The sequence below is a fragment of the Setaria italica genome, chromosome VII (assembly GCF_000263155.2).
Source record: "Setaria italica strain Yugu1 chromosome VII, Setaria_italica_v2.0, whole genome shotgun sequence".
Lineage (NCBI taxonomy): Eukaryota > Viridiplantae > Streptophyta > Magnoliopsida > Poales > Poaceae > Setaria > Setaria italica.
The window spans coordinates 16,178,289-16,198,789 of NC_028456.1; the positions used below are offsets into that span (position 1 = coordinate 16,178,289).

The 20,501-nt window shown below is 42.5% G+C and overlaps 2 protein-coding genes and 1 pseudogene across 2 annotated transcripts; 2 read left to right on the top strand and 1 right to left on the bottom strand.

Annotated features, from left to right (window-relative positions):
* Nucleotides 1-6: 6 nt before the first annotated feature.
* Nucleotides 7-10,850, bottom strand: LOC111257950 (homeobox-leucine zipper protein MERISTEM L1-like). Its single transcript, XM_022828505.1, has 6 exons — nt 10,563-10,850; nt 1,148-1,401; nt 945-1,062; nt 253-786; nt 70-171; nt 7-12 (listed from the first exon to the last, which is right to left on the bottom strand). The coding sequence occupies exons 1-6, from the start codon at nt 10,848-10,850 to the stop codon at nt 7-9; spliced, it is 1,302 nt and encodes a 433-aa protein (XP_022684240.1).
* A 2,754-nt stretch (nt 10,851-13,604) lies between these two features.
* Nucleotides 13,605-15,317, top strand: LOC101784532 (annotated as a pseudogene).
* A 1,899-nt stretch (nt 15,318-17,216) lies between these two features.
* LOC105914817 lies at nt 17,217-17,951 on the top strand. Its single transcript, XM_012847587.3, has one exon. It carries the CDS (start codon nt 17,385-17,387, stop codon nt 17,730-17,732), a length of 348 nt encoding a protein of 115 aa, XP_012703041.1. The 5' UTR covers nt 17,217-17,384; the 3' UTR covers nt 17,733-17,951.
* The last annotated feature ends 2,550 nt before the right edge of the window (nt 17,952-20,501 follow it).

Sequence of the window (20,501 nt, forward strand, 5' to 3'; positions counted from 1 at the left end):
AATTAGTCAAGCCTATCAACCTCATCATCGACACAGAAGTCTGCAGAGATGTGCGGTGCAAGAACTCACCTCCTGAATTAGCCCGTCGCGCGAAGTTGAAATGCCACTGGAGACAACCTTGCTAGCCCTTACACTTTCTATGATACCAGGGAACATCTTGGACCAGCATGACTGGGAAAATAAGACGCATAAATATCATGACAATGCTAGTTGGGCATTCCTTGAATGCAGCTGTAGATAGGTGTATCTTACCACGTCAGTGAGCATGGCAACGAGGTCGGAGGCGGTACCCCTGACTGTGGTAGTCTGCTTGGTTGCCTCCATGACAAACCCCTGCGGGCAGGGGCCAAGTAGTCCTGGGCACGTGCGACAATTGTACTCCTGGTTGTGTAGCATCTTGCCATTGATGGTAGGCAGCCACATCGGCTCATCCTTCACTGCTAACATCATAAACTCGTTCAAGGCACGTTCAGCGTATGAGAGAAGTGTGGCCTGGTAAGTGCTGCCATTGTCGTCGAATGGCACCAGGTTCAGGGAAGCTGATTCCAGATGCTCCAGTGTCTCAGAGTGAGGAAGGTTTGAATCATGGATGAGCTTGATCAGGTATTCTTGGGCACGGCGTTTCGTATCCTTGAGCCTTGCATTTTCATTCAGCAGGTGCCATTTGTGCTCTGTTGGGTCACGACATCTGCCACATGCTAATGTTTGCTGCAGTTTCATGTTCTCCGCGTGCAGCTGAGCATTTTCTTGCTTAATGTCCTTGTTCTGATCTCCAACTGCCTTCGCCTGCATGTTTCAATTAAGGAATTAACAATGGTCATTACTTTTCATATGGTGCATCTCTATACATTTTTAGCCTTAATTTGTGAATTCTGTCAGTTAATTAATGGAACAAAAATGCAGTACAACTACTATATATGATTAGGAACTTATTAGAGATATACCTTAGTCTTAGTGCGTCGGTTTTGGAACCAGAACTTGACCTGCCTTGCCTCTAACCCAATCTTGTCAGCAAGTTCCTGGCGCGTCGGATCATCTGGGTGGGCAGACAATTGGAACAAACTGCATAGCAATAGAAATGAGATAAGCTCACAGAAAAAAAGTGAGCAATGATATTCAATGCCTACGGTGGGAATGTTTGTGTTACGATTCAAGTTGTTCAATCTGCTTTGCAGTGAAGCGATTCTTCCCACGCTTGGATGATTTCGATCCATCGTGGTGGTGTTCCTCGTCATCCTCATCCTGATCAGTGTTTACATGGTCCTCGGCGCCCAGGAGAGCATCGATATCGTATTCTTCCATGTGGTTGATCCAGTTCGGGTAGGCGGTCTCGTTTCCAGGGTTGAGGCCCATGCCTTGTTCATTGTTACTGTTCAGCTGCCACTCGTTGTCCATAGTATCCTGATAACAAAAGTCAAGAGAAGCAATGATAAAAGACAATGCAATATTGCAAAATAAATGGTCTTTATGGATCCTATTCAGATACTTCGTACATACAAAACTATTCAAAAATTATAAAATGCTGAAGTTCAAGCATCCAAGTTGTTGGATTGTAAGCATACAAATAAATAGCAGTGATCATCACTATTCATTCTAGATTTATCATTCTTTTCATTTCACATGAAATACATCTGAAATTTGTCATAGCATTGTATTAAATGGCTCCAAATGTTCTGATGTTTTAGAAGGACAGCAACAAAAACTTGAGGGGGGTTCTAATATTCCTTGAGGTTGAACATTAAGTGGAGTGGATTTTCTTTTTATGGAGAAGAGTACAAGGTCCTTAGACTGTCACCTGATGTGGCACCTGCTATGCTGCATCAAGCAAAGATCGATTGTATTGTAAATATGGATCGCTAACTTCAAGAAGCAAGGTGGTCGTTCAAAAATTTCACTCGACTCATTGACCAGGGATCCCAGCATGCCTGCTTATTTTCATAGAAAACAAACTCGCATGCTGTGGATCCCAGCAATTAAGCGGTTTGCAAGAAAAGAGAAAACAAGATATTAAAAACTAAGATAGCATTAGATGGCTCCAAATAATCTGAAGGTACTAAATCCTGGAACGTGGTCGTGCTTATCAAGGAGACTCCCCGAAGCATTCAGATGGAGGGGAACTCCTGTTTATGGAGAAGCACTAGTCTCAAACTGTCACCTGAAGTGGCACCTGCTACGCTGCATCAAACCTAGATCTGTTCTTCTGTCATCTAAAAAAGGGATAGTGATTGGAATAAAGCAGTGTGGTCCTCAAGCATTTCTAGCTCCTTGATTCAAGTTTCAACCAGGAATCCAAACAATAAATAAAACAAAACAGCATGTCAAGGATCCCAGTAATGTGATCGTTTTGCAAGAAAAGAAAAAATAAGGTAGAAAAACTAAGGAATGATGATGGCATTAGCAATTCGGGTATGTGGGAGATGGAGAGAGGATCTAGAAAAACTAAGAGAGGATAAAAAACATTCTTTTGAAAAATCTTAGTCCTGGGATGAGGGAGGTGAAAACCAGATGCCTCTGCGTGAAATTGTCCAACAACAGTTAACAGAAGAGATTAACAACAAGTTTTGCAAACTCTTGACTGATGACAAAATTTCGTGTACTGTATTTTAGATAGCGCCTATTAATTCTACTAGGTTGGACAGGCTTTTTCACAGATGCATCTCGTCCGTAACTGGAAAATGGTTAAGGCTGTTGATACAAGGCAATCTGGGAATTCTTCGCTGATGGTAGCTAGAATGTTGCTGGCTGCAAATCAAACATCTACTGTTCATATCCTAATAAATAGTCGATCTCTACTTCAAAACCGATGAAATTCTCTTAAACATCTGATCTAGCTAGCTACGAGGTAGTTTTGAAGTTTATTATTCCGTGGAATAACTAGTCGCTTGGTGAATCGAAACTTGGAGACTAAATAAACTTTGAGCTATAGAAATTACCTCCTGTGGAACTCTAAATGTCCTCTGCACGCAAGCACGATTCGGAATTGCTGCGGTAGGAATTTGGTGACTCGAAACACCTGACTGGAAGCTACTGTCGAATTTAAGGTCGAGTCTCTCAGGGTACAAATAAACAACACAAGATATGTGTGTGATAAAGTAGGTAACGTCCATAAAGGAATAAATGCCTGCTACAAAATTTGATTATATATTAAGAACATTAATACACTACTCAATCATATGCAATACAAAAAGATTCGTCATTAAATACCTAGATTTGATCCTTCCTGTACAGATCTCTCCTATAAGAAATGTGTCACAAGTAGTAGTGATCCGCAACATTTATTTCATATCATATTTTTTTAATTTTTCTATGGAGTGTTTGATGGAATTCACCCGTTAAGATATGTTTAGTTTGGGTATGAGATGGAATCCGATGGTCCCCTACCTGTTATTTGGATGGTACTCGGTCCCACTAGTATTTGGTTGACAGGTGTATTCACCCTGGTTTTTTATTGGTACATGATTTCAGTTTGATTGGAAGGATGGTGTTTTTCACTCCGTTAGTCACTGTCAGTGGGTTGGATCCACCACTTTTAGCCTCTCGGGACCTGATCTTGCTCCACATGCAAACCACAGCCACGCTTGGCATCTTGCACCACTGCGCTGGCACATAGCTATCCGTGCAACCACCATCCTGAACAGTGCCACAGCCCTCGTTTTTATTCTCCACCATGCCCCCCCTCCACTCCCACGTGGAGACCCTGCTCTTTCATTTTACTTAGATGGTTCCATCCCACATATGAAAGAGAATATTTCACTTCAAAGATGAATGTTTCCAACTTGTACCTGGCCCGAATGTCACGCCCCAGAATTTCTATTTTGGTTTGTCAAATTGGACAGAGAAGATCATTTTTTCCTACATCAAATCATGATATGGGGTGTTGCATTTATGCTGAGTGCATAGTGTTCTGTTTGTAAAATGAATTTGAAATTGTTTTTTACATACGAGTCAATTTAAACTTTGTCTCGTTTGAAAATCCTTATCAAACTGTTAACTCTTTGTTTGGCTAAGAACATTTTAATATCAGGCTAAAATGTCCCTTCAACTCAACTTCCTCCCTATCTATTTCTATTTGCCTTATAATTCTTTACAAGTTATTTATCTCAGCATGAAAGACTGACCAGGTCCTTCACGACAACAAGCCAGCATCTAGTAGATTCTTATCTCTTTCTTAATTACTTTTCATCTTGGTCCCTTTTTCCATTTTACGCCAAATAGCCTTAAAGCCAGGTAAGCTTTCAAGCAGTGGGCCCAAAACTCTCTGTTTTTATTCCGACTGCTTTAAGGAGTAAAATTCACGTTCGACACTTATAAAAGGTTTTTACACTAAATTATTCCTATTTTCCTGGAATGTTCCTGTCCTGAAATGATGTTTCCGAAACGAGGAACGTGGCCACGTTCCACATTCCCGGCTGCTAAGAGTAAAACTGATTGCCCACTCAATCCTCATCACTCCATCGCTTTCAAATCCACAAAATCGTAATCTCCACGGCCTCAGGCCAGGTCACAGTTTCTTCTGCCGACCACCATCTCCGTCTGTCGAGCCTGTCCTGTATAAGACGCTTCATCCTCGTCGTCTATTACTCGAGCCGTCATGCAGCACCTCTGCTTTATACCAACTGGAGACCATTGCGTGAGCTCTTTCTGGTCTGTGCGCACGCGTAGGCTCTGTCGTTCAGTCGCCCGCCATAGTGTCCTCTATTCTGTGCCTAGTAGCCTACCTGTCTCTTTCAGTCGTCTAAAACGAACCCAGAATCTAGATCTTCCATGCACTGATGATCACTATCTTAATTTCTCATCCTTTTGTTTTCCGGAACTACCATCAGAAGCTGCATGTAGCAGTTTGCTTGCATTGCGTGCATGTGCTGGGCGTAGACAAGTACGAAAGCTAACAATTAAGTTTACATGTCCATACTCCGGTTCAAATAATTCTTCTAAAATCATGATTTATATCCAACCTTGCTTACTTAGAAGTCGTTGTCAACTCTTTGACCTCTTATCCGACTCTTGGTCACACGCAATCGTAGGATAGATCAGTTTTTTACATGCACCAACTACATAGCATTGGACAGCTGCTACAACAATATTGAGGTATTTGAAGAATAATAATGACAAGCTTGGACTTAAGATTAGTATGTGTTTGTTGATTCTTGTTACTACTTATTTAGATGTAGATGAGGCAATATGCCTAGCTAGATATGACATAAGGTCTACTATAGGTTTTACTATAGTTTAGGATCTAATCTTGTGCTTCGAGTGCTCATAAGCATGCTCTCGTTTCAAAATCAAGCACTAAATTAGAATATAAAGGTTATTGCTAATGCTACCAAAGAGGTCATGTGGATTCAAACTTCATTGTAGGTACGTAAAATTCATTTTTCTCCGGCTATGCAAGCTGTGGTGTGAGAAATATTTTGCAAAATATCTTTTAACTAACCTTGTTTTCAAAGCAAGGACAAAGAACATAGAGGTTTATTGTAGTTTTGTACAACAATGAGTGTTAAGGAAATTTCCGAAGATTGAGTATATTCCTTCTGGAGAGCATACTGGAGATCACTACTGCAGAGCACCCAATCTGTGCCAACATGGAAACCTCATCCGCACTGATGGATGGACCATCACCATGAAGCCTATACAAATGAGGTTGGTTATTCGTACCAGCATCAAAGCTGGTACGAGTTCGTGTGGCTAGGTTATAGCTGGCAGATTTTTTTACGAACTAGCCGGTGGGATATCACACCGGCATACATAGTTAAAATAGGAATTTATAAATAAAAATAGCAAAAAATATTTTTTTACCAAGCCTGGAGGCCGCCCCTAAGCTACGCTCACGCTCGCGCATCGCAAAGTCACAAGTCACGTGTGCGGTGTCCAACCTTCAAACTCATGACCTACACCCTCGTGCGATACCTCCTTACCATCCCACCTAAACTACACACCCTGCATGCAAAGGGAAGTTCTATCCCTTTTGATCCTTGTTGTCTGATATTTTGATTCATTATATAGGCATCTAAATGACTTTAAATGAAAAAACTTTAAACTACAAAGTTGTAGATCACATTGTTGGTTTTGAGAAAGCTCTCAACCAAGCACTTAGAATTCTGAATGCAGAAAAAAGAAAATGCAACTCTAAGGAGAATTGTATTTATTCCAAAATGCGATCCCTTGTATAGTGGGGGTGGCTCCCCGACCAAGCAACATTTTACACCCCATTTTACCTCTAGCCAACTGCTATATTCCTAGAATATGCTATACATAGAGGTAAAAAAGAGTCCTACTCCAATTTTAACTCCACTTGCGGGTCACGCGATTCATGCTACCTCGGTCACGTTTGCAACGTAACCGGCCTTATGATCACCTTTGCGTCATTGAGACCACCTTGACCATCAAGCCATCCAGCGAAGGTGCCGATTAGATTCTCTGCTTTCATTCTCATTTGGTGGACACCCTCACTCCAATTCATTCCGAGTAGATTCCTGCGCAAGGAAACAATCAAACGGAGGACACATTCGGTGCGACTCAAATGATGGTGATCAATACGTGAAGGTGAAATGTGGTGCAAAGGTGAAAACTCCCTCCAATTCGGTGCGTGAGGGTGACGCCCTTGATCCAGATACCCAACACTCTTGAAACAAACAAATTTTATACAAAGTTTGTGTCCATCCAAAATCGCATGCAAAGCTACAAATTTTCGAATACAATATAAAATTCAAATTACAAGAGCGGGAAGAAAAGCAGGAAACTGAGGTGAAATTATATACATTATTTGACCTATTCACAACTTTACATTGAAACACTTTCAACTACAAAGTTGTATATCAGGTCGATATAGTAACTTTCATATTAAGTTTGTCTTGATGCGAGTCCATATCACAAAGTTACGAATTTCCATATAAAACATGAAATTCAAATTATAAGGAATGCAAAAGGTATGCTAAAGTTATAATTTTGGGCATCTAAAGGAACTTTCAACTACAGAGTTTTAGATCTCACCGAAATGTACAATTTTTATATAAAGCTTGTCTCTATCCGAGGTCATATGTAAAGTTACGGATTTTCTAGTCCATGCATGAACCGGCACAAATAATCCTGAGGACTATCCATGTCGGCTCTACATAGAGCTTATAGGACTGACGCGAATAACTCTAATTCTTGGCGGCTATTGTATTCGTGCTGGTTCTATTGTACACGGCATTGATTAGAGCCGACATGGATAGTCGTCAGGATTATTGGTGCCATGGACTAGTCCTTAGGATTCGTGCTGGTTCTATTATCCTGAGGACTAAATTCTTGCTGCTCTTAAATCCTTGTTTCATTTGTGTTCCGTGGCGTTAATATAAACGCAAAGCAACCCCTGATATGGTAGGAAATGCTTCCCAATTCTCTCATATCTTTGATGTCAGTCAGGCATCCAAATGGACCTTTGAAGGTTAGTGTGATTGACAGGCAATGGGCATGTAACAGGACGTGATGAGCAACAAAATCAATCCATGTACTCCTTCCGTTATATGACGTTTAGAACAAGCAAATTAGTTTATTTTTAACTAGTTAACTTATCATAAACGTTATATATTTAAGGATGGATGTAGTAACTCTTTATGCTGTTGCAATCAAAGAAAATGGGTCATTCGTATGTTACCACGATTGCGTGCGTATGTAGGTGGGTTTGGGTTTGGTGAGGCGGGAGGGAGGTTGTGCTGAAATGCATTAGCTTAAGCTCTTATATATCACTACATTGATATTGGATCAGGTTCTTGTAACCGTGAAATATATAAAGATGCAAAAGTTAGTTCATGATTGATATGGTTGTATTCTTTATGATCAAAATGTGCATATACTTATTTTTAAGCAACGATGTAGGGCCTTGATGACATCATACACTTATATGCTATGCTTGCAGGATGTGCTTAGTTCATCTCATGCGTCCAAACATTGTACTGGCAGAAACAAACATTGTTCTGAGCAAACTACAGATTGCTCATAGTGTTGTAATCTTCTTTACATGTTCTCCTTGCCGTGGGATAGCAAACAGCGACATCCAAAAGTAAAAGAGAAAATTTCTTATTTGACACCGGAAGAAGACTCAATTCCTTTCTTGACTCTGAATTTTTTTTATTACTTATATAACACTGAGTTCTAACTTCCATTACTTATTTGACATTTTCTTCACTTATAATAGTTAAGTCAGGTGAAATGATATCCAAATCACCTAAAAAATCATGTAATTTTTTGTAGCGTTAAAATAAATGAATATGAACCCATTTTTCTTAAACCCACACATGTTCCTTTATGGTTTTAAATTTAAAATTCACTAGATTAGGCTACTTTACAAATTATATGAATTTTATAGCACCAAAACACTTTCAAAAAAAATAAGACAAATAACTAATATTTTGGTTCCATAAAAATCGAATATGCTTCAAAAGTAGTCAAATTTGATGAATTTTATTTTAAAAACTGGAAACATACATGTGTCTTTTTAAGAAAAAAATGGATTCATCTTCATTTGTTCTCTATGACCAGAAAGAGTTTCATGAATTTTGGAGGTGATTTGATGATTGTTTGACCTGACTTAACTAACAAAAGTGATGAAAATATCAAATAAGTAATGAAAGTTATAACTCAGTGAATTTTTTGGGGTCAAGAAAGAAATTGAGTCACCTTATAGTGTAAAATAAGGAATTTTCTCAAGGTAAAATGCCCCAACACTTGGGTAAAAAGATTCCGTTGAAATGACTTGGAAATTTTCTTTCGAAGCTATTTTAATCTTTTTGAAAGACATCGGAGCTTTTTTAATCAACAGGAGCACATAGAAATAAATGATATACTAAAATGAAGAGTACCATATGAGCCTTTTTATGTTGCAGCACTTAGCGCCGACGCAGAGCAGAGCCTGTAAGTGGGAATAGCTCCTTCAATTCACTGTAGCTCAACTGAAAAAAAATGATAAAATAACACCAAAACAAGTGAGCTGCATGGACGACCTCTAGTGTTATGACCTGTGTGTGTTCCTTTGGTGAAATTCACTTCCTTCTATGTTTGGATGGGGGCCCAATCATGAAGTGGGCTTGTAAGTAACGTTCATGACACCAAGGAAAAATACTTCGACGTGGTGCGTACCTTTGAGACTGAGACTATTATAATCAGCTTATTTAGATCGGCCTGACATTGAAATTCTTTACTGAAATTTTAATTCGTTTTTCATTAAATGTTATTCAATATCGAGTGTGATATTTAACAAAAAATAGTTTAAATATATCGATAAAAATGCAATAAAATGAAATCTTGTAGGCATTATCTTCTACATATTTGTTATCGGTAACTGTTGTAAACAAACCTACAGGACACAACTGACATACAAAAAATATTTTCCTAAAATGAAGACCATTGTAAATTTGTCAGGTTGCATGTATGATGATCCATGTGTTGTGAATCTGCGATAAACTGTAGCAAACGAGCTAAAATTTACCTTCTTTGAGCTTAAGTGAAGTCATTAGAGCTTAATGGAACCAATGAACAGCCTTGCACCCAAGTAAAATGACCCCTTTTGCCCCTCACAAGCTAAACACGTGTTCAAGCCATAACTCAATTTTTTGCTCAAAAACTTAAAAATATGCCTAACTAAGAGTTGTATAACTCACAAATTCTAACAACTTTTGTAATTAGCTTTTTGCTTGAAACTGATCAGAAAAGGGTCAAAATATTGAATTACAAATCTGGGCCGAAAGGTGCAGATCAAATAAAGTCAGAACTTTGGAGCCCTTTTTCTCACATTTTCGAATGTATGCTAATGACAAACCTTTTATGAAAGTTTTAGTGCTACGAGTCCTTAACAACTTTGATTTTTGAGCATAGGCCAAAATCTGCACAGAAGGTTTTTAAAAACGAGGTCAAACGCAGCTAAAATGGTCAACACTGTCAAAAATGGCTGAACTGTTCAAGTCTGAAAGTTTCGGATTTTGCCAAACTTTGAAGCGTTTTATCTTCAATTCGGGTTCGAATTTGAAATCAAGACAATTACAAGAATTGAACTTAGATCCTAGGCCTACAACTTTTGTAAAGGGGGTAGGGGTTGTGCAGTTCAAAAATCTGGAGAAGATCGCGCTCGAAGATTGCCCTATCGTCCGATCCCGCAAATCCCGCACCAGAGCTCACGCCGAGCACGCGTGCGCCGCGCTCCCCTCGCCGGCCGCCCCGTGGCACGTGCTCCTCGTCGCTGCCCCGTCAAGTTGCCCCCCTGCCGCTGCTCTATCCGCACGCGCCCTGCGACGCTCTGGCACGCCACCGCCGCCGTGCTCGCCAACGTACGCCCGAGACAAGACGCAATAGCTCCTCGGCCTCGCCTGCAGCGCCCGCCTGCAAGTGCACCCGCCAAGTCGCCTCCCATGTCCGCCAATGGCGCCCGCCGTGGCCGGTCCACCCCGCAGCAGCGTACTAGCGCCCCATCCTCCAAACCACCCTCCTCAAGTCTCCTGCCTCCTTTCCAAGCCCCCGTGCCCTCCAACAGAAAGTTCTTGCCCCAAACCGGCAGCTCGAGAGGTTCCCGTTCCCCGACGAAATCTGGCCAGCTCCCTCCGCCTCTGTCTAATAGCCCACGCCTGAGGCTCCTCCACTTCCTCAGCCACACCCTCGAACACTCCTCGTCGCCTGCCATCCACCCCATCGCCCGGAATCCCACTTTCCCCAACTCCAGGAACTCCACCCGCCACCCCCACTGCCTCACCGCGGAACACCATCTTCCAGTCATCCTCGTCGTCAACCAACCACTCAAACGGAACCGTGGTAAGACACTGATCATCATGCTCGCGCTCGATTTCCTCTGGGGTCAACTTTCCGCGCTCGTTCCCGCTCATGTCGACGGCGTTCCTCGCCGCCCGCGGAGCCCCTTCTGCGCCGCCCCGATCCGCGTCTCTGGACCTGCTTCTGGGAGCCGTTGGCCCTGCTGCGCAGCCCCTCCTCGCCCCCAAGCCGCCCCGCTGCCCTCCCCCTACCGCCGCTGGCCCAATCCCGAACGCCGGCCAAGCCTGTCTATTTTGCTGTGCTGTGCGTTCTGTTCCAGAGGAAGAAGAAGGCCAGGGGTCTAGTTGCGAGTGGAAAAGAAAGTCAGGGGGTTATGGGGAAAATCGTGGGATTTATGTTTGAGGTGGGTTTTTGTCCAGGGGTGTAGGCGCAAGATCCAGGGGCCTCTACGCATTTAACCCATAGACTGGAGGGCTAGATTGGAAGATTGCCTCGGTTTTCTTTTTTTTTTCCTAGATCTAAAAAGGCTGAAAGTTTAAAAAGGCATAGAAAAGTGTAGAAAAATGCTAAAAATGCAAGATAAATTTTGTTAGACTCAATATTCTGTGTAGTTTCATATAAAAATAAGTTTACACATGTCTCTGTTAGAATTAATGTTATATGATTTAATCCTTGTTTAAGCTAGTTTAAATCATAGCAAATCACAGAAAAATGCTAAAAAGGTAAATCCAACTCTCAAGTGTTTGTTTCAGAGAATAAAAGCTTAGAAAAATGGTTTAGAGCCTAGCTTAGACATTTAAGTTACTGTTTTAGTTTATTAATTGAAATCTACGGGTAGATTTTTCTTTTTGCATAATGATAAATCCAGAGATGATAAAAATATGAAACCACTTGGAATAATTCAGGAATGAGGTGTAGTTCACAGGAAAATTATGAGACTTGGTTTGAAAGTTAATGAAAACCTCTTTCCTTTTTAGAGAAAGATAAAAAGGAATAATATATGAAATGCCTTTCAGACTCTTGGTTTTGCATGTTGAATCATTTGCACCTGCATTTCATGTAGAAGTTAACATCGCCGACGGTACATACGAGCTGCACCCGACGCTCGAAGAGGAAGCTATAGCGGATCTACACCACGCCGAAGTCGAGCCCGTGCTAGAGCAAGCCGAGGACCAGTTCGCTAACTCCGAGTGTGAAGGCAAGCCCCGGAGCATAAATTCCTATGTTTAAATACTTGCAACATATTGGTTGTTTTGATTATGCATTTACGTTTATAGGAATTGATTGAAACCATAGATGCATGAATATAGTGCCCCTTGATCTGAACACTAGTATAAGAAGTCGAGTAGTTGCAATGCTAAATAGGACTCGGTAAAAGTCGAGTGATTTCCTGTCACTCGCGAGTTATAGGAGTTGAATGATTTTATTTTCGTTGCAACTATAAGGATGATGGACGGGGCTGGGCTTATGTTGGTACTCGGTGGTTTGCCCCGTCTGTCTACTTGAAATTGGACTAAGGTCGAAAGGTGATGGTGTTCGTGATCAAGTGTTTGAAAGTACTAATCTCATACCTAGTATGGGATGGGGAAGCCTAGTACCTGATTGAACTGGGACGTGGCTTATACCCCTGCTGTCCTTGGAACGTCGTTCCCATGGTGCATCATGTGGGTGCAATGGCGGTCATAGTACGGTAGAGACCGGGACTGTGGAGCATTGCATGCCAAAGGAAGTTTGGACCTGACACGTACCTAGGGATCGATGGGGACGGCTGACAAGTGAAGCGACCCTTCGTGGTGCGCGGATGTCGTGGGATTAGGTTCGCCATGCATGGTTAATAAATTCGAATCGATTCGTCTGCCTCTCACAGTGTGGGACTACTTGATCGCTATGCTACACTGAGTAAGAATGAAAGATGATGATGATATAATATTGTTACTTGTTATTAATTGCTTGGAAAACTATGCTTGTTTAGTATAGCTGCTAACTTAGAATGATGAACAACAGTAGAACTGGTGGCTAAAATGTTGAAAGTAAGGACCTACACTAGTCGCTTTTGGCAAAACAAAACCCAGAGCCAAAAAGCTTGCATATGTCTAGATGTTAGTGGATTAGTACCACAGGTCGGTTAAGTCTTGTTGAGCATAGTTGCTCAGCCTTGTTGTGGCACCTCTTTTCAGGTGAGGATGATGTTCCTGAGTTCGCTGCTAGTTCTGCTTGGTCTACCCAGCTCCCTCCGGGTTGGACGGTCGAGTGGGATCCCTCCTCGGACGGCGAGGACAGGGGTCAATGATGTCATGATCGGCTTCTTCATGATATCGTGCATCGACGTTTAGTTTCCGTTCGTTTTATTTCCGCTGCTTGAACACTCTACAAACTATGTTTGAATTTCTGAACTTTATGTTGTAATAAATCGATGCACTTTGTTTAATCTGGATGGACTGTTGTAATCTCTGTAACTACTCACCATCGTGTGAGTTTTGCTTTCTCGATCCTGCGTTACGTGGTTTTATCGGAGGAAATCCGACGGACGACCAAGTTGACTTGTTTAAAGTACATGATCGCGTTTAGGCGACTTAAGTGTGCTTTAGCCAAGTTAATTTAGGCGGTTCCGCCACATAAACCTAGGCAGAAACAAGGAGCTACAGACTGACGATCGCACCCCCAACCTTATCCTGTATGTCAACGTCGTGAAGGCCGGACTTTACAAATTCAAATATCCAACTGCTCCCCTGTTAAATTACATCAAATCCCGGTCAAACTCTTCCTCCCCAAGTATTCACAAGGCTATACAATCACAAACGCCCCGTGCACAAGCTACTCCACGAGCCTCAACCAAGAAGAGGAGGCGACACATTCAGTTCAGGGTCATGGCCTCCGTTGATATGCCGGCCACCATGCGCGCCGTCCAGTACAGCGGCTACGGCGGCGGAAGTTCTGCCCTCAAGGTCACACTTGTTCATCAATTATTTGCTTTTAACATATACATTTACCCCTTTTTGGATTGGATGATTCTTTTCGTTTGAGTCTTGGGCAAAATCATGCGCAGTTGCAAAATACTTTATTTCTGAATCCACCCATGCATTTCCTGTGGTTTGATTTATTTGAAAAGAGTATGGACGTCTATCAATTATGAAATTAAAGAGTATGGACGTCTATCAGAATCGCATTAGATGGTTGCTTCTCACAAATGAAGGACCTCAGGAGATCAGGTGCAATGTGGGGCCTATTGTTCTTTTAAAAAAAAACTGCCGGCATCATTCAAAGTACTAGCTTAGAGAGTTCTTTTTATTTTTGCAAAGCTGAGATAGCTGCGTTTTGCAGTATAATTCTGCGTGCTACGTCAAATTTGAAAAGGATAGCTTCCTACGACAAAAATTTCTTGAAGTGATTATGTTCAACATCTGTTTTTTTTTCCTTCAGTATGTGCAAGTTCCTATTCCTTTACTCAAAAAGATGAAGTCCTTATCAAAGTTAAAGCATCATGCATCAATCAAGGTGATTGGTGGGTTCAGAATGGGTTCCTTCGCCCATTTCTCCCCAAATTTCCGTTTATCCCAGGTATTCATTCTTTCGTATCCAAACATTGCATTATATCTCTTGCAATGAACATGTTATCCATGTAGTTCGTGTTAACGGAATGAACCTTCAGCCGACGCATAATTGTACTCATCAAAACATGAAACCAAATTGAGCACTCTCTGCTCTGTACTTGTGAAACTACAGTAACTGACGTCGCTGGCGAGATTGTTGAGGTTGGTTCTGCAGTACGTGAGTTCAAGCCTGGCGACAATGTTGTGTCCAAACTACACTTCCTGGTAATTCCGAACAACGTTCAGATCTTTACAGATAATCTCCATTCATCCGACATTACAGTGCTGACAGACAATCTCTAATGGCAGAAAGCCGGCGGCCTAGCCGAATACGTAGCGGCATCCGAGGGCAGTACGGTGGCCTGCCCCGCCGGAGTATCTGCCGCCGACGCTGTAGGCTTGCCCATGGCCGGCCTCACTGCTCTCCAAGGCCTCAAGACCATTGGCACCAAGTTCGACGGCACAGACACCGGCGCCAACATCCTGATAACCGCCGCCTCCAGCGGCGTCGGCACGTACGCCGTCCAGCTCGCCAAGCTTGGGAACCACCACGTCACGGCCACCTGCGGCGCTCGCAACCTGGAGCTTGTTACTAGCCTCGGCGCGGACGAGGTCCTCGACTACGGCACCCCAGAAGGAGAGGCACTGATGAACTCCTTGGGAAAGAAGTACGACTACATCATCAACCTCACGAACTCCAACAGGTGGTCCGTATTGAAGACGACCCTGAGTAGCCGTGGCAGGGTCGTCGACATTGCTCCAAACTTTGGCAACATGGTCGCGTCGGTTACGACATTGTTCGCCAGGAGGAAGCTGTCGATTATGACGCTGTCCCTGGGGAAGGAGGACCTGAGGTTCTTGCTGGAGCTAATGAAGGAAGGCAAGCTCCGGACTGTTATCGATTCGCGGTATCCGTTCGAGAAGGCCGCTGAGGCCTGGGAGAAGAGCATGAGCTGCCATGCGACTGGGAAGATCATCATCGATATGTGAATTTTTCTTGTTTCCTTCAAGGTTGTGTTGTTGTCTTTTAAGAGTACATTGTCCTAAGTACTTGCTACAGTATGCTTGATTATGTCTCCGGCAGTACATATGTCCAGTTATGAACCTAGTGCTTCTATTCTTTCTTCAAGTGATAATCGTTGTGAAAGTTAAGAAAATAATTTGCAGAAATATGTATTCATCTTCAAAATGAATGTGTTTGTGTTTTCTGCCGTTGGTTTAGAACAAGTCATAGTAATGCCATTGCTCTCTTTTTGTACCATAACAGGCATTTTTGCAGCTATTCTTTGTTATGACGTGTTTTTTTGCAATTGCCAATGACACCTCTTTATCCTTTGTGGCTAGCTTAACACAGGTATAGAGAAAGAAACGGAGGCAGTAAATACAGTAATTACCTTATTGGCTTATTTTCCGTGTCTTAGGATAAGAAAATACAGAAAGTTTAAGTTCGACGATGACAGCCTAAAAAAACGTACTTCTGTTGAACTGATTTAGACCTTGCTTCCAAAACTATTTTCTTCTTATTTCATATAAACAAGAAGGACGGCGGCTTTAATTCACCAAAGCTCAGCAGCCGGCTGACAAGATCGGAAAATAATGACACCAAGCAAGTGAGCAGCAAGCCGCATAGCATAGTTTTTTTTTTTGGAGAAAAAGGGTCTGCTAGTCATATGATCTGTGTTCCTTCTGTGGGTCAATTTCTCCTTTCGCTCTGTTTGGATGGAGGCCCAATTATATGAACACAGCAATGGTCAAACTATTTGGTTCAATTCATCATCCATCGGGTGGATCCCTATGAACTGGCCGGGCACGGATTCAGCCCACTAACTAAAAAAGCCCAATATCAATAACTAATACCAGCCTTCAACCGCTAAAATAATGTGATAAGTAAAAAATCCAATCTTCCGTGTAAAATATTTCGGAAATGCTACGCCCCTGTCATCCGATGCTGTAGTTTCCTCCGAACGGACACGTGGGACATCTTGCCGGCACATATATTTCTTTCTACCACTGCATCGTTCTTATCCCTCCTGCCCGTTTCTTGTCTGTCCACCGCCATCACAGGTTGCGCAGCCAAAATCTTCCGCCTTAGCTGGTTGCGAATGTGAGAAGCCACGCAGCAACAGCTCGTGGAGGCCGAGAGCTATCCCCAGCGGTACAAGGCATCGATGAGGACCTGCCTCGACGGTGCGCAGATCCGGGACCTTGGAGAGGATGAGCCGCCGTGGTGGGGCGCGCGAAGGAGAGGAAGCACCTTAGTGCTATGGCCCTAGAGGGGAGGAGCTGCCACAGCGGCGGCGCACGGAGACTAGGAGAGGAACTAGCTGTCCTAGCGCCGGCGCATGGAGGTAAGATGAATTAGCAAGCAAGCTGCGAGGCTATGAAGGTGGATTTAGATACTTGAGCACTAATAAACTTCCCACTTGCCATCTCCTCTCTTCGAGTAGATTAGGGATGTTGCATTGGGATGTTGAAATTTATGATTCTAATGTTGCGGTTTGTTGTTGGACATTGTAGGTATTTTTGTTGGGATTTATTTTTTCCCTATGCTACAACCATTGATTTAGAATATTAAAACGGTTGATCTTTGATGTTGCGATGTTCTTTTGTAATAGAGTATGCTAGAATTAGTTTTATTTTTTCAGTATTGCATTATACGTATTTAGATGTTTCAACTATTGATATGAGATGTTGCAAAGGTCTTGTACGATATAAATGAGTTGATGCAGTGGGACTTTTTCTAGTTGAAATGTTGCGCGCAACATAAGATAGATGTTACGGGCGGGATTTTTGCGTGTATCTTTGTGCTAGAATTTTTTTTGATGTTGCATGCAACATTAACATATGTTGCGGTGGGAATTTTACTGGCATCCGGATCGAAGGCGTTAGCAGCTCCAAAAATATTTTAAACAGTGCTCCTGTCGGCCCACGAGAAGGATACCACCCGACACCAACTACCAAGCCACCAATTTATAAGGGGTCCTTCTAGCAGGTTTTGCAACAAAGCAGCTGCAGCCTACAGCCCCACATAGCACAACAACTAGAAAGAAAGAGAACATGGCCAGCAAGGTGTGCCTCTTTCTTCTCGCGTTCCTCAGCGTCGTGGTCGCGCTTGCCAACCCCGTCGCCGGCGGCGGGATCAAGGCCACGTTCGCCGGCAGCCCGGAGTCTTGGTCCGGAGAGGCTGCGGTGCTGCGGCAGCTGCTGTCGACGAGGCTGGAGGATGCCGTGGCACCGGAGCTCACCGTGGACCTGCACCTCCACCGCCGTGTCCTCGCCGGCATGGTTAAAGGGTCAGCGTTGAAACCTGACAGCGCGGCCTGCATAGGGTCGTGCCCGGCGCGTGGGGATTCGTATACCGGCCGAAGCCGGGGATGCCTGAAGAAGTACCAGTGCAACGGCTGAAGGAGCGTTCCTTGCATCCTCGAAGGCATCATGATCATTTGTTTGATGTCTGCCTTGTTATTGCTTTCAGTGTCTTGTAATAATTTTGTGATGTCTTGCTGGAATAATAAATTCTACGCAAAGCTGATTTTATATGTTCTATTGCTTTCAGTGTCTTGAAACCGTTTAGTTTTTTTTGTAAGAATAAATTCTAATCATTTCTATCGGCAATTATTTTTATGTTTTCGTCCAGCTTGTGTGCATAGTACATGTACATGCAAGAACAAGTATTGGTGAACAGATGCAGGAACATTAATTCTGATGTATAATTGTAAGTATATCTTAGCGCGTTACAAAATCAGGGTGTGACTATGAGTGTCTAGCCAAGCGCAAAGCCTGCGTATGTGTGGATATGCTCTTGTGGTACGGTGTGTGTTTTGGTAGATGATTGCTGTGTCGGTCCGGCGTATGGGCACAAACTTTTGAAGTCCAATATGATATGTGCGAGCAGAGCAGGTAGCAAGTCGTGATCTGTAAAGCAACCAATCCATGAAATCCTCCTTTTGTTATGGTGGGGGAATCAAACCACAATTAAGTGGTTACTTTGTTAGTGGGTACTATTATTCTTCAACCCGGACAACATGATCAAGGACAGGACACGGATATGGGCATGATTGCAAGGAGGCAATATCACGAAACGATACAAGGGAAGCAAAGTGCATGACATAGTTTTCAATTAGAAATTCAGATTATGAGCATGATGACACATCTTTCGTAGCTCATCAGCTTCATCTCATGCTGCTATGGACGGTACAGAAAGCCGATCTGCATTTTTTTTTTGTAATTTTTTTGGTCCATGATGCACAAAGAAAAACAACACCACCAAGGCCGTATAGATTCACGCAGATTCAGAGTGGGTGACGGCACACGCCCACAAGTATTATAGCCTCCAAAACTAACAAATCTCCACGACTTGAAGGTCCACTCTCGTATCGGTCCGTCAACAAATCTCAACAGCTCGAGCACATCGTAACATATTTCTATTGTATAGATAATAGTTAAAACGGATCACTACACCGAAAAATGTGATTCAGGTGATGGCGTCTACTCTGAGTATGGGAGGCGATGGGAATTCTCACAAAGTAGGTCGCATTATTCTCTGATAATAAGTTATCCCACTCCCCAGTTGTGTCCACAAGATTGTAATCCTATAGCATTATTAACACTGAAGGTCGAGAGATAGATGGGGTTGTCACTCAAATTTCATACTAAGACCGTATCGAAATATTTGTCGCTGTTGACTTTTGGTCGCGACGTTTGACCATTCGTCTTATTCAAAAAAATTATGTAAGTATCATTTATTTTGTTTATAATTTACTTTATTATCAAAGGTATTGTGAGCCTAACTTATCTTTTCTTATATTTACAATAAATTTTTGAATAAGACGAATGGTCAAAAGTTGCGAGAAAAGTCAATAGAGACAAATATTTCGATACGGATGGAGTATATATATATATGCTAACATGTTTTCTGATGAAGAGCAAACATGACCACATAGGCCAATGTCTCTAACTCGTAGCACTGATGAGATGACCAACGTAATCACACAAATCAGTTATCAAACTTGTGCGCCTGCAGTTGTGATGCAGGATTTATAAAGTTGATATTTCAAACAATAATGAAAAAATATGGGCTTAAATAAACTAAATTGTTTAAAACATATAGATCTATCATTTTAGCACCTGCGCTATGTTTTTCGTTTCTCCGGTTCTAATATGGCATTAAGCTCCTGTGTAGCGTGGTTGTCGGCCTGACTCCACCTAATACCACACGGTTGTGGCCCTCATCAGAGAAGTGATGTGTTGTACTGTGTGCTGCAGTGGCTTCAACGGGCCACTTGTTCAGTAACTAAGTTCTGCGAGTTTTAGGCTGGCAGCAGGCACAACCAAACACCTGCAGCTCCTCCCAGCAGAAAATTCTTCAATGCAACGCAAACCACAATCTTCTGACGCTGTTTGATGATGTGCATGAGATTCACCAAGCTATCGCAGGCGCATGCCCTATATCTGCTACCATTTGTCGATACATTACAAGTTGCGTTATTCATCCAATGTTCTTTCTTTAAAACATTATTCAGCAATGTTGGGCGCAACACTCCTGCGCAATACTGTGCCACCTCTATTCCTAAGTGTCCGGACTCCTCCTAGGTCTTAGGTCTTTGGGCTGTATCAAAAGCCCGCTGAACAAATTGTTCCCTCACACTTACAAGTTGTGCTACTCCACTCTTAACAAGCAATGTGGGACTATTCCCAACAAAAATGCAAAGCATTAGAAAGTCATCGATTCGTTGAAGAATCTAACTAGTATATATTTATGTACTTTGTTAGATGTTCAATTGAAATAGTATTACGTTGGTACCCCATCCTTTCAAGATTGCTGTCTGTTAGGTGCACTGTTTATGACTGAGCCGCTTCCATAGCTATTGCATAAATAGCAGAGACCCGTAGTTAGGTTCAAAGTAGCTAGGTTCCATAGGTGTGCTCTTCATAAACAAGTAGCTAGGTTCAAAGTCAAGAGCATAACTATTGTTATATTCCAAGTGACCCGTAGTGAGAATGAGGGAGATATTGAAAGAAACTCATCCACTTGTACAAGCATAGTTTGTGGTGTTTCCTAGGAATGGAAGGCGTAAGGAATGTGTGTTGTACTTGTACCATTGATGTCACTCACTACCGGAAACAGTAAGTTCGCCGAGTGTAAAACGTGTGCCGAGTGCATTTTTTTGGGCA